The sequence below is a fragment of the Ixodes scapularis genome, unplaced genomic scaffold, assembly GCF_016920785.2.
Source record: "Ixodes scapularis isolate PalLabHiFi unplaced genomic scaffold, ASM1692078v2 PGA_scaffold3__209_contigs__length_174095766, whole genome shotgun sequence".
NCBI lineage: Eukaryota > Metazoa > Arthropoda > Arachnida > Ixodida > Ixodidae > Ixodes > Ixodes scapularis.
Window position 1 is genome coordinate 19,195,107 of NW_024609868.1, and position 12,479 is coordinate 19,207,585.

Here is a 12,479-nt window from a genome sequence, read left to right on the forward strand (position 1 = left end):
AAGAAGCATATATATATATTCCTATGGGCTGGGATTCTTTCTTTTTTGCGCTTTGCTCTGCTATCTTTATTTCTCTCTCTCTCTCTCTCTCTTTCTCTATCCTCTTTTTTAGAAAAAAGGAGTAAATACGATACGGTGTCTAAGATACGGTGTCTAAGAGTGCAAACCACGATGATGAAAGGTGTGCCTTCACGAAAGGTTGCTCTTCGCCACCTCTTGCCATCCGCGCTCGAAACGTCGTAATATTATTTTAAGGAATACCTCCGACCTCTGAATACGTACTGGTGGAGCTACTATTCAAAGGTTTAATACAATCTTTCGAGCGGGCAGCGCGCTTAGCGTTATTTTCAGGTGGCGAAGAGCTATGTTTTGTGACGTCACAATTTCTACCACAGTAGTTTGGAGAAAGAGAGAGAGAGAGAAAGACAGTGTGTGGGAAAAGTAAAGTAATCGACGAAGAGGATTGGGGGGGGGGGGGGGGGGTTTATCGGGATAGAAAGAAAGGAGACAATGAGGGAAGGCAGAAAAAGAAGAGCAAGAGTAAAAAGAAAAAAAAAAAAAAGAAAAAAAGAAGCGTGAGGAGCTGCACTTCACTCGGAAGAGCACGGGACAGGAAAGGAAACTCGAGCTGGCCGTTTCTGGAAAACCCGATACCCCAACCTGCAATGGAGGAACCCCCGACAAGGGCTCCTCTTGAATACAGAGCTGGGACCGGAATGAAGCCCGACAGGAACACAAACATCGTGCCCGCTCCTAGAACACACAAACAAACAACAAAAATATGAAAACGAAAACAAAAATAAAAGAAGCAGCGGGAAAAGACACGAACGATTGAAACAACTCAAGAATCCCGAAGTGTTTGTGTACACAGTCACCGGCCTGCTAGCAGTTTTCACGCAGCGGCAGAAAAGGGCTAGACGCATGCCGAAGCCGAATCCAATGCCGATGCCGAAGCCAATGACGAAGTCCCAGTCTGAGTGGTAGCCGAAGCCGCCGTGCGGCCACTGAAGCAAAAGCAAGCGATTCGATTACAGACATGTAATCTTTATCGCGGAACGGTTTTCAATATTTTGTCGGGAGCATAGTTTTCGAATTCAGTACAGTTTCGCCGTCCTTTATCGAGTTATTCTTGACACTCACCAGTTTCGCTAGCCCCAGTAGCGTCAGTACTCTGCCAGCATCATGGTATGAGGTCACAAACGCACGTTGATATGCCGGCGGCTTGATTTTTCGTTTCGGATTTCTAGAGATACGGCTTATTATTTGTTCGTCTAGGAACAACTAGAAATTCGTTTGGCTTCAGTTTCATTCGGCGTCCTTCGCAGCGTCCGGCCTTCCTCATTCTAGAACAACAACGCACGTCTCGTTTTGCTTTCGCAGAGAGAACGAGGCCAACCAAGGGAAGAAAACAGCGAGCACCGCACGTAAACACAGAGCGTGTCGGCGATAGTCGCGAAAGGATTCGAACCGCGAGGTGTTTCTAAATTCCTTTTTTTTTTTTTTTTTTTTTTTTTTTGCTGTCGGTGTTTTGTGGGCGTCACCACGAAAACTCTTTTGTCGGGACCGCGACACACAAAGACACTCTTCGAAGCGGAAGAACACGACTGCAACGCCGTAAACATTGATCGTTGTGTTTTTCTTTTTTTTTTCTTTCTTGTATTTTCTACTTCTCGAGACGACGTCTGGTTTTGTGGAATGATCAAGACGCTGGGAGTTTGGTGTTGTTGGTATACGACAATTCGCTTCTGCTTAACGAGGCGTGCGGTGCCGAGACCACCAAACAGCGGTTTCAAATCCGCGACGGGCTCCTTGATGTAGTACTTCATTTCGTCTCTTTATTTTTTGTTCTTCTTTGTCGCGTCATTTCCATTTTCTTTTTTTCTTTTTTTGACGCCGTTGTTGTTGTTACGAGAGCCGTTATGGGAGTGTTTCGAGAGCGGTCGGTTGGCAGACTGACGGATCCCCGGCTCTCCGTATTACCATCCACATTGGATTCTCGTCTTCTCGGCGTATAATCGCTAACTGCTACCGTTGTTGTTGTTCTTCTTCCTATCTTCAGAAACTCCGACAGCTTGTACGTCGAGCAAACAATAAACAAATGCCGAACGAAATAGGACAGAACTTGGAAGAAGTCTGTGAACAAACCTCGACCGCAGCAGGTGCCAAGCGGCATCGCACCCCGCGCCACAATCTCCCTAATGAAAGAGACCTGTTTGGCAAAGTCCTCCATTAACGTTTCTACTTTGCAATCGGCTCTCCCCTCTCGCCCTTTTGCTGATTTTTGTACTCGTTCAGTTCGTGTTATTTGGAAATGGATTCTGGCCGCCTTTCCTTGTTTGTCCGCTAACGTAAATAAACCCGGTTCCGCGAATAAAGCGAACGAAATCAAAGAAAACCGCGCGCTGCGTATAGTACAGTTTGTACGACCATATCCAAGACAGTCTTCGTTATTTTTTTCTCTCGTTAACGCCACACGGGATTCGCTGTGGTAAGTACCCGAACCCGGGAAAGATTGGATGCTTACGAACTTGGTTCCGCCGTTTGCCCCCGCCAAAATAAGAGGACGGCTCTCCAAGGCGCCGCCGACAGTTCGCGGGGAACACTTGACGCGCGTGTAAGCAAGAAAACGATCCGTCCATCGATCAAACAAAACTCGATAGAAACTCTGGGAACAATCGATCATAAAGTCCTTCGACGTGTGAGCAGACGCCCGGCTTTTGGGTCTGCTCGACTCAGCCATCTTAGGCCTCCCGGGACTCTTCCGAGGACCATTAACGAACGGTTTTTCGCAGTCGCGCCAATATATGCTCGCTTAACTTCGTCCCAAGACAAAAAAAATCGCACTTTTACCCCTTTCGAGAGCCGACGAAAAAGGGGCCCACCAGCACACGTACGCACCGTGGATTTTCTTCCTCACATAAAAGTCTACTTTTGTTCTGAGATAAAGCGAAGCCACTAACGCTCTGCTAGCCACTGAATAAAGAACTATACAATGGCTCGTTCACAACGAAATACTGGTTCCGCCAACTCGAATGGTACATTCACGTGCCACATGTAAGGCACGTGAATGGTCTCTTGACCCAAGCAGGGAAGTAGCGTGTTGGCGACCCTGACTTGTGGGTTGTCGTATAGCCCTGGCACTGGTCCACCTCGTGGTAACACTGGCAGCGTATCGAGCAAGTTGGAACTTTCTCGGAACCGGATATTTCCCTCCGACCGCCTTCGAATGGTGTCTGAAGCAGATGGGTGTTTCAAGGAGCTACGTTGCTTCTTTGGTGTCTCTCCTGCGGATTTGTTCCAGGTCTCGTCATTCCCTTCAGCGCTGATCGATGAGTAGGCATGCGCCGAGTTCGGAGGCATTGCGCGACACCGTGTAATGTGGAGGTGCACTGCTGCAGGAACGCTAGGGTGTGGCAAATGGGGAAACAAAAAAAGCAGCCCGGAAAGTGTATAGCGTCCGTTTTCACGTGTTGGTTACACTTGCGCAACTAAGATTTTGATGTTGGAGGACCGCAGCTGGTATATCATTTTTTTCCGTAACGCTTCAATTGGGTTGTAAAGACAGACCGACCCTACGTGTCTTCCTAAAGTGATGTGTAGCATTGTACAAAAGACAGCCGCGAGTGCTTGGATATTTAAAAGGGACCTCCTTATAGTACTAATGCGCGGGCTCAGAAGGAGTGCACCAATACAGAGCCACGCTCTTCCAGCCATGCCTCTTGCACCCATGCAAGGCCGTTAGGGAGTATATGACACCAATAAGTGATGTTTTGAGTGGATAGTCGTGTAGTATACCGTCGTTGACTTCACAGGGCGTTCCTTCTGAAGCATATCTGTGCGTCTGCTTTCCCGCAGAGCACACGGAAAATCAATTACTGCGATGAACGAAGGGAAATGAAGTCTGTAATTTGACACATGACGTTTCACGTCTCACATCGCAACTTTTTTTAATTCTTAAACATACTTCCGACCGTATCATCCGCCGAGCTCAGATCACAGTGATAGGCTCTCCAAATGCCCGGACTTACAAAACCACAGATAGAACATGGTCGATGGGCGGAGCTTGTGGACAGATGGAGCAAAGCGAATTCGCTATCCTACAATATAGCGTATCTTATCGAGATACGGTAATGGTTTGTTATACGTCAAAAACACAAGGTGGCGGAAGGAATGTACTATTTACAGCTTGCCAGACAACCCAGCTGGGGTTGTTAGACAGCCGGTATCTTCTCTTACGCATAACGAACTTTCATATTACATATAACAAACTTTTTTAGTGCAAAATTCTTTTCCTGCACAACCCACTCTTCCAGTTTGAACGACCTCTTCCAGTGTAACGAACACTTCCAGTATAATAGAGCCATCCAGCATATAACTAACTCTCAGTAAAAACAAACTTTTACAGCGTAAAAAACACTTTCGTTATAACAAACTCTTAAAGTATAGCAAACACTTATGCAATAAACTCTTTGAAGTATAACAAAACTCTCCAATTAAAACAAACTGTTACAATCTAACAAAACTCTTAAAAATAATAAAAAAAACTGTTAACGTTCAAGAACCTCTGACAAATAACAAATTCTTCCAGTATAAGAAACCTCTTGCAGTATATAACGAACTTTTCCGGCATAACGAAGTCTTCCGTATAACGAACCCTTCCAGTACAAATGACTGTGTGGAGTGCACCACTCACTCACCGAGGAGGGGGGACTTGTGCCAGTAGCCGTCCCGGACCTCGATGTAGTCGGTCTCGCAGTTGTCCGACTCGTAGATGTCCAGCTCAGTGACGTTGAGTACGATGCGCTCCCCGTGCGTGGCCGTGATGCGCCACTCGCAGTGCTCGCCCTCGGCGGGAGGCGTCACACTGTTCACCAGCTCCGGGGACGACACCAGGCCGTTGGGCTCCAGCAGGGTTCGGCCGCAACCTGCCCAAGCACAAGGTGGCCACATTAAAGGCGTACTCCATGAATCTTACAAAGTAGCGGCACTCTTAGACGGCGTTAGCTGCTTTTAAAGCCGCAGTCCGACTGCTCGTACCTCATACAAAAGACACGGTGTTTGCTGAAGACATGATAACAGAATCAATCAATCAGTCTATGAATCAATCAAGAACGGTCTGAGGACACGCTTCCAGCATGTTTGAAGCGCTTCCTACATGCTTCGAAGATGTCTGTAGCCCAGTGTTTGCACGACCGATGTGAAACAACAGTCAAGGAAGAAACACGCCAATAGACAGCGTCTGCAATTCTGTCTTTTTTTTATGATGTATTAGCAGTGGGATTGCGGCTTAAAGCGACTGTGACGTTTACGAAGTAGCGACACTCTTGGGCGGCAGACGATTATATAGTTTAAGAGATGAAACTAGATAGATATTTTTTTCCGCTACAGTAGGGGAAAACAATTTAACAATTTTAATATTTTATTGTAAACACGGTGCACGTCTCACTGAAGCAGGCTCGTCTTCTCCGCATTACACGCGAGGTATGCGGAGAAACTAATCTAAAGTTTTACGCCGAAACACTGGGACAAAAAGTGAAAGACAAAACGGGAATTTTATTGAAATGTATGTTAGGATCTTGCATAAAAATATATTCAGTGACAAACGGCGATAGGCCACACAGGATCACTTCTTTTTGTTTCAGAGATTTTTTCGCGTGAAACCTCAGTATGAATCAAAACCAACTAGCTATAACTCGCAGTCTTAAGCCAGTCTGGTTGAATTTTTAAAATTAAGTTACTGAATTCCGGAATGTTCCAGAATAAAGATAGCGACCACCTTTAATCTCGTGTTTTTAATGTAAATTAGCGCTTAGTGAATCCAGATTGGGATAGTCTTATTCATGTTTAATCCATAAACGAGAATCAGAGGTAATTTGAATCACAAAAAAAAAAAAAAGTCAATTTGGGAAGTTCCAACATAAAGCACCTTCATTCGTATTCCAGACAACCTTATGATAAACTTAACCAGCTTTGTGTCAGGATAAAATCAATCAATCAATCAATCAATGTTTATTTTCCCCTTGTGCTAACCAACAGCTCGAAAGCATACGGCACCCCACTTGAAAGCAGCAATCAACAGGGGATGAAAAATATTATTTGACTAATGAAAAGTCAGTGAGTGTGAGCAGGCGAACTGGTGATAGTTAATCCTCACGTTTACCTCCCGAGATTGTGGTGAGTGTAAAAATAGCTAACTTTGAAGTTGAAGAAAAAGGCGCAGGACAAGATGGAGACGTTTTCTTTTGCATGTACAGTGCACCGCGATGGACTCGGTATTTGTATACACCTGGGGTGTGGCAATATCACTAACAATCGAATAGCGCAGCCTCATCCCTAACTTCAACACTGTAAATAGGGCCGGTACTACGTAGCGTGGCCTTCCTTCGCACTGTGAAGGCTATGAGTGATGCAGCGCAATTCGCTTCGAACCATTATTCGGACGCCCCTAGTACGCACCTCTCCATCGCTCATCACCCGGGCGAAAAATGCCGAGTGACTGGGCTGTGGACGCCCGATTCGACCTCTGATACTCCGCAGAAGATAGCGACTGCGCACGCTTAAAAGTTCTGCTACAGCCCAAACGACAAATACGGCTACGCGGAAATGGCGAATGATGGAATAGCTCGTATGTTCAGCCAATAAAAGGGGCGAACGATAAGGGGCTAATAGGCGTGCGGTCGCAAAGAGACCGCGCACGGCCACCGGAGCATGATATCGATCGCCCTTATCACCGATGATTGGATTTCCGAAAGCATTGAGGGACAGCCTACGTGCAGGCAATGTTGAGCATCACTGCGCTCACCGACAAAAGCGCAAGAAACGCAGCGCACGGAGGCTCGGTGTCTTTCGTCCTTTCGCGGCTAGCCTCAATCGATTTTTATTGGATCGTGCTGTTAGCTTTATAAGATGCTACGAACTAAAGATGAAAGCCGACAGGATCCCGCACCCTTAAATACATCACCTTTAATAGATCCCCTCCCCCCCCCTCTCTCTCTCTCTCTTTATCTCTCATGCAAAGCCTATATGCCTGCAAGTAGGTAGCAACGCTCCCGCGTACGCACGCACGCACAACCACGCATGCTAGAACAGCCGCAACTGAAGGTGCCTGAAAGCACAGAAAACATATTGTGTCATCTAACAACAGAGTGGGCGGTGGGATGTAGGGGCCGGGAGAGGGGAAGTGGGAGGGGAGGTGGGGGGGGGGGGGGGGCGTTACCAGCTCAAGCGCTCGAGCTGTCTCAGCTCGTCGCTCTTCGGACGATCTCTGCTCGTTTTCAGCACTCAGGATGAGAGACAGACACAAACAGACGAACGGGTGCATTGAGAGACAAGTAGCGTGGCTCCCCGGGGAGGGGGCGTGGCTCATGCAAAACGCCGGCTCCTGCCGACAAGACCGTGAAAAGGAGACACGAGAGAGACAGAAACCCAGCGCCGCATCCGAAGCTGTCTCGGCGCATCCTGCACCAGAAAAGAGGCCCGTAATCTCTTCGTGAGGAGGACGGCGGTGCGAGCGATTCCATCCGCTCCCTGAAAAATGAGCGGCGCCCGTCCCCGTCGCCGTGGCTGTCTCTTAGCGTTGAAGGCGACTCCGATACGTATGCTCCAGGTCGATTTATCTGAGAATCGCGTGACTCGTGTTCGTGACTGTCATTTCTTACGGCGTGGAGGAAAGAAAAAAAAAGACGGATGAGTTTTTATTTTGTTTTTTCTTCTCGCTGACAGTCTGCCATCACTGAGTATGATGCGCGACGGTGCTAGTTCGTACGACTTGTGTGTGTGTTTGTGTGTGCGTGTGTGTGTGTGTTGCTCTTTAGATGGGAGAAAACGGTGAGTGGATGAGAGCTTGAGCGAAAGATGTAGTGTCTTCAGCACACGCTTTAGCTCACACGCAGTTCCACGTTTTAAATGTTTCGTGTTTTTTGGGGGGAAAGGGGGGGGGGGGGAAGTGGGTTGAATGACCAATTAACAACGAAGAAGCGGGCAAGTAGGTGAACAGGCAAAATGAATACCCCTGTCGCTGAAGACTGGGAGGCGTACGTTGATATGTCAATTTCAAATATTAGTTTTCTTTCCCATTCCTACGAGACCGGCAAATTCGGAATACTGGCTGAGGTTACGACGGGTGCATCTGTGTAAACAGAAAGGCAGAGGCGAGAAGCCTACACTCCGTCTCACTAAAACCGTGCAGTACGGCCAAAGCTACCGGAGAGAGGGCGAACGCCGACCTGTTCAACAGAAGGGAAAGGAGGAACGAGAGAGAAGGGGTGGGATTCCCCCATTCCTCCTTTCCCTCCTCTTCAACAGGTCGAGATAAACTCTCCCCTGTAGCTTCGGCTCTACTGCACGGTTTCAGTGAGACGGAGTATAGTTACTCGCTCATAGCGGGGGCAGACTAGCTGTCTTGTTAGATTGTGTATAGAATAAAGAAGGTCAGAGTTACGGGATAATATTGGCAATAAAATATTACCAATTTTATATTTCATTTTGGAAATGATAAACCGGGCATGTTCTTACGCTGATAATGCAATTTAATGCAAAGGTGCAAGCGAGCTGGATAAGAATGACGAAACCAATCCTTGGAGAAGAGGAACAAGAAGGACAAAGGACAAACATATCTCTCCAAACACAACTAGGCGACTGGTGCGCGACCGACAAAATTCGCCTGGTCCTGGTATCGAACCAGGTACCTCTCCATTTCTAGTGGAGCGCTCTACCAACTGAGCTATCCAAGAGTCAAACGTCAATAGATCCAAACGGGTTTTATCAGCTGCCACCAGACTAACACCAACAAGGGTAAACGGCTCTCCACTGGAAACGGAGAGGTTTCTGGTTCGATACCAGGACCAAGCGGATTTTTTTCTAACGCGTACCAGTCATCTAACTGTGTTTGGAGATATATGTTTGTCCTTTGTCCCCATTGCTCCCCTTCTCAAGGGATTATTTTCGCAATTCTTATCCAGCTCGCTTGAACCTTTGCATTTAATTGCATTATCAAGATAGCCTTAAAAATGCAAGCCGTTCATTCTTGTTGGTTTTAGACTGGTAGCAGCTGACATAACCCGTCTGCTGCACTGGCGTCCCACTCCTGGTTAGCTCGGTTGGTAGAGCGCTCCACGGGAAATGGAAAGGTACCTGGTTCGATACCAGGACCAAACGAATTTTTTTCGTTCGCACACCAGTCACCTAGCTGTGTTCGAAGATTTGTGTTTGTCCTTTGTCTTCCTTGTTCCCCTTCTGCAGGGCTTATTTTCTTGTTGTTACACTGTTCTTTTTTTTTAACGTATATGAACACTGCAATACACTGTTAATTGCAAACAAGCGATTGCCGGTTTTTCCTGTTTTTCTCCTAAAATCTGAGTGCTATCATCAAAACTATAAAAGTGGTGAAAAGTGTTCTTCGAGTGCGAACTCATCTAAAGGTAAAATTTGGTGCCTGATTGCATATCAAAATAAAATTTAAAAAAAAAAAAAGCGTCGATGTCGTGTTTTTGTTAAGAGTACGCGCAATGTATGTAACGATGTCTTTCTCTACGCCTTTAATGACTTTATGTAGAGTCACTGTATTTCTAGATCAACAAAGCAATAAAGAAAGCACCATTAACCCTTTTTTAAGACGCAATGTGCACCTCTTTTCGAGCGCCATTTATTTTTTGATGTCAAAGTATTTTTCTTAGTATTTTTTTTTTTTCATTCTACATGTCTTTGTCGTGGAAGACATCAAACGAATTTAGATAACCTCACGCATCTTGCCGACATGTTCATGCGCCTTCAAGTGTGTGGTCGTGTGTGTTCAGGAGTGTGTAAACACCACGGCACACACACGCAAAAAAAAAATCGTAATTTCGCTGATTGCTTTTTCACAGCTTCCCTTAGCGATAAAGGCTGTCTAACAATAAATTGCGACTAATCTTTCTCGCGCCTTAAGGCCCAACAAGCCCACGTGTATGGCTCGGTGGTCCTAAGAAGGATGGAGAACACAACCCTCGACTTCCACGAAAAAAAAAAAAAAAAAAATCTTGTCTCGCGGTTATCGATCCTCCATTATTGCGGCGCTAATAGATTGCGCTTAATTTAATCCGGGAGATTTATTTAAGGCGCTCCTAAGAAAATTTTAATTAAAAGTATATATAAAGGACAACGAGGGAAAGAAAAAAAAAAATCCGCCTTCGTTTAACCACAAATTACTCATAGCCGGGCTTCATTATGGCCGTATCGTCAGAAAAAAGTCTCTGAGCCCCCTCCTTTGTTTCCTCAGCCGTTTCGGGCACGTCCTCCTACCGCTCGAGAAAACAAGTACCTCAGATGAGGAAAGTATCCCTCCGCGCCTCGGAGGAAGGAATATTCCATTCACGGGAACAGGGATGTCGTTAAAAGTTAGCCGCTAATTCCGACGCGAGTCTCAAAAGCGGCTGCAGCCTTTGTTCATGGTAATCTTTGATTACTTTTTTTTTTTTTTGTAAAATCTTGTCGCGCTTGCTGACAGAGGTGCCGTGAAAGTCTTAGAAGCTGCCTGCCATGTGTACACTTGGGGTCACCTTACGTTGAATCGCTGCGGACGCTACCAGCCTTCTCAGCCAATGCAGTGCTGTGAACCTATGACGTCACTACGAGCTCCCCCCTCCCCTCCCCCGCGTGTCGCTACTGGCGTGCCTACATTACAGAGTGTTTTCAACTGCTCGGTTGGGGTCACGTGGTTTATGGGCGGCCGCGTTTGCTATACGGGCTGCAAGGAGGTGACAAAAGGCGTTGATCGTCTGCAAGCGTCCCCGCCTTTCCTACTGCTTTCCTCCTCACCACGCCACAACGCAGCGCATGCGCACTGGCGGCCGATCGGCGCAGGAGGCGTCCGCAATTAAAGGAGTCATGAAACGAATTTTGAACTTTTGCTGGTGGAGGACGACGAAGTGCTTCGGCAAAACAATGCAAAATTTTCGGGTCCTGGTATTTTTTTTTTTTTTTTACACGCTCTTATAACTGTCTCCACATTTTGCGGGGCGACCACCTGACACTCCGTGCTGCCCTCGAGTAACCCTCAAACTACAGGAGGCTCGTTTTAGAGAGTGCGGCAGCGTTCGGCTGCTGGCACAATCCACGTAGAGGGACCTGTCCACGTCCGAGATGGACGTCATAGCCCAAGAAGTCACAGCCCTAGATATTACGGCTGGACAGCGGCCTCCGGACTACTTGACGTCCAACTCTTTTCAGAACGATGCTCGTTCTGTCTGCTCAGACAGGTCCTTTGCATCATCATCCGGCACCGAAGTCGTGAGCAAGGAGGAAGATCCCGACGGTGAAGGGAATTTTGACCTAGTATGACGACGACGCCGGAAAAAAGTTCGTGTCAGGAGCAGCGAAAGCAACGGTTCCCTTCCAGCGCTGACAAAATAATCGAATCAAGAAATGCAGCAGATGAGCTCTCTGTGGTATTTTCTACAAGTGAAGGCCAAATACTTGCCTCACTCAATGGTCTCAAGGTGTCCCTGGCTATTCAGAAGACGTGCCCGGAAAGTATACGCCAAGTAGTATATAATGTGAGACTCAATCGCATTGCTGTCGACACGCGCAACGATGAAGCCGCCAAGGCGCTGTTGAAGGCTTTTGCACTCTGTGGTATATCAGTGAGGCCTTACGCTCCTATCCCAGGGTCTACGATCAACGTAATCATCAGGGATGTTGACAAAAAAAAACTTAATAACGACACAATAGCGGCACAAATCTACTAACCGGACATCGCTATAGAAAAAGTCAGTCGGCTTCACGTCCGAGGGAACTCGCTTCCCAGTTACATTCTTTTGGGACACGTCCACCATTCCGCCTCTCTTTTCACGGACAGACCGATACAATGTCTCAACTGTTATGAATATGGGCACAAGACAATTTTTGAAGCGTGCCAAGTTATGTAGTCGCCGTGTGGAGACACACGCCCCGACAGACAAAGAATGCCAATCACAAACTGTTAAGTGCGTTAACTGTCGAAATAACCACGAGGCAAAACGGCATGCTACTGCCCGAGATTACAAGTTCAGGAGGTTCGTGCCTAGTCAAGAGAGCATTCGGTGGGATTCCAAGCCGCAAGCATTGCCATGGACTATGAGCAGATATTTTCCAAACGTGAACTCACTGAAGTCACCAACGCCACTGGGGATGACCCAGTCAGCACACAAAGGAAAATAATTTGTCAGTGCAAGAAGACAAATCCGAAAACAAAGGTTACCAAATTATCGCCGACCTATTATTCCGTCCTAAAAAAGGCCCAAAAAAAGAAAAAAAGAAAAAAAAATGTCGAGAGAACTATAGAATTCATCGCCGAATGACGTCGAGAAATCTGAAGATACCCCAGCGTCTAAACAAAAAAAACGCACTTTTGTTCATCGCTCTAAAGCAGACTAACTGTGATGCCACCAGTTCATCGAGAAGAAGAATCAGTCTCGGAAATGCCAGGTTTCGTTGAAGAATGTACGAACTCATTGATGCCTCTT

At 46.8% G+C, this 12,479-nt stretch overlaps 1 protein-coding gene across 1 annotated transcript in view; it reads right to left on the reverse strand.

The window, feature by feature from the left end:
- LOC8026736 (tolloid-like protein 1) overlaps window positions 1-12,479 on the reverse strand; it is a 238,705-nt gene that overhangs the window by 59,561 nt on the left and 166,665 nt on the right. The window contains exon 6 of the mRNA XM_042292323.1: window positions 4,698-4,925. Coding sequence (XP_042148257.1) covers window positions 4,698-4,925 — 228 coding nt within the window. The remainder of the gene's footprint in view (window positions 1-4,697; window positions 4,926-12,479) is intronic.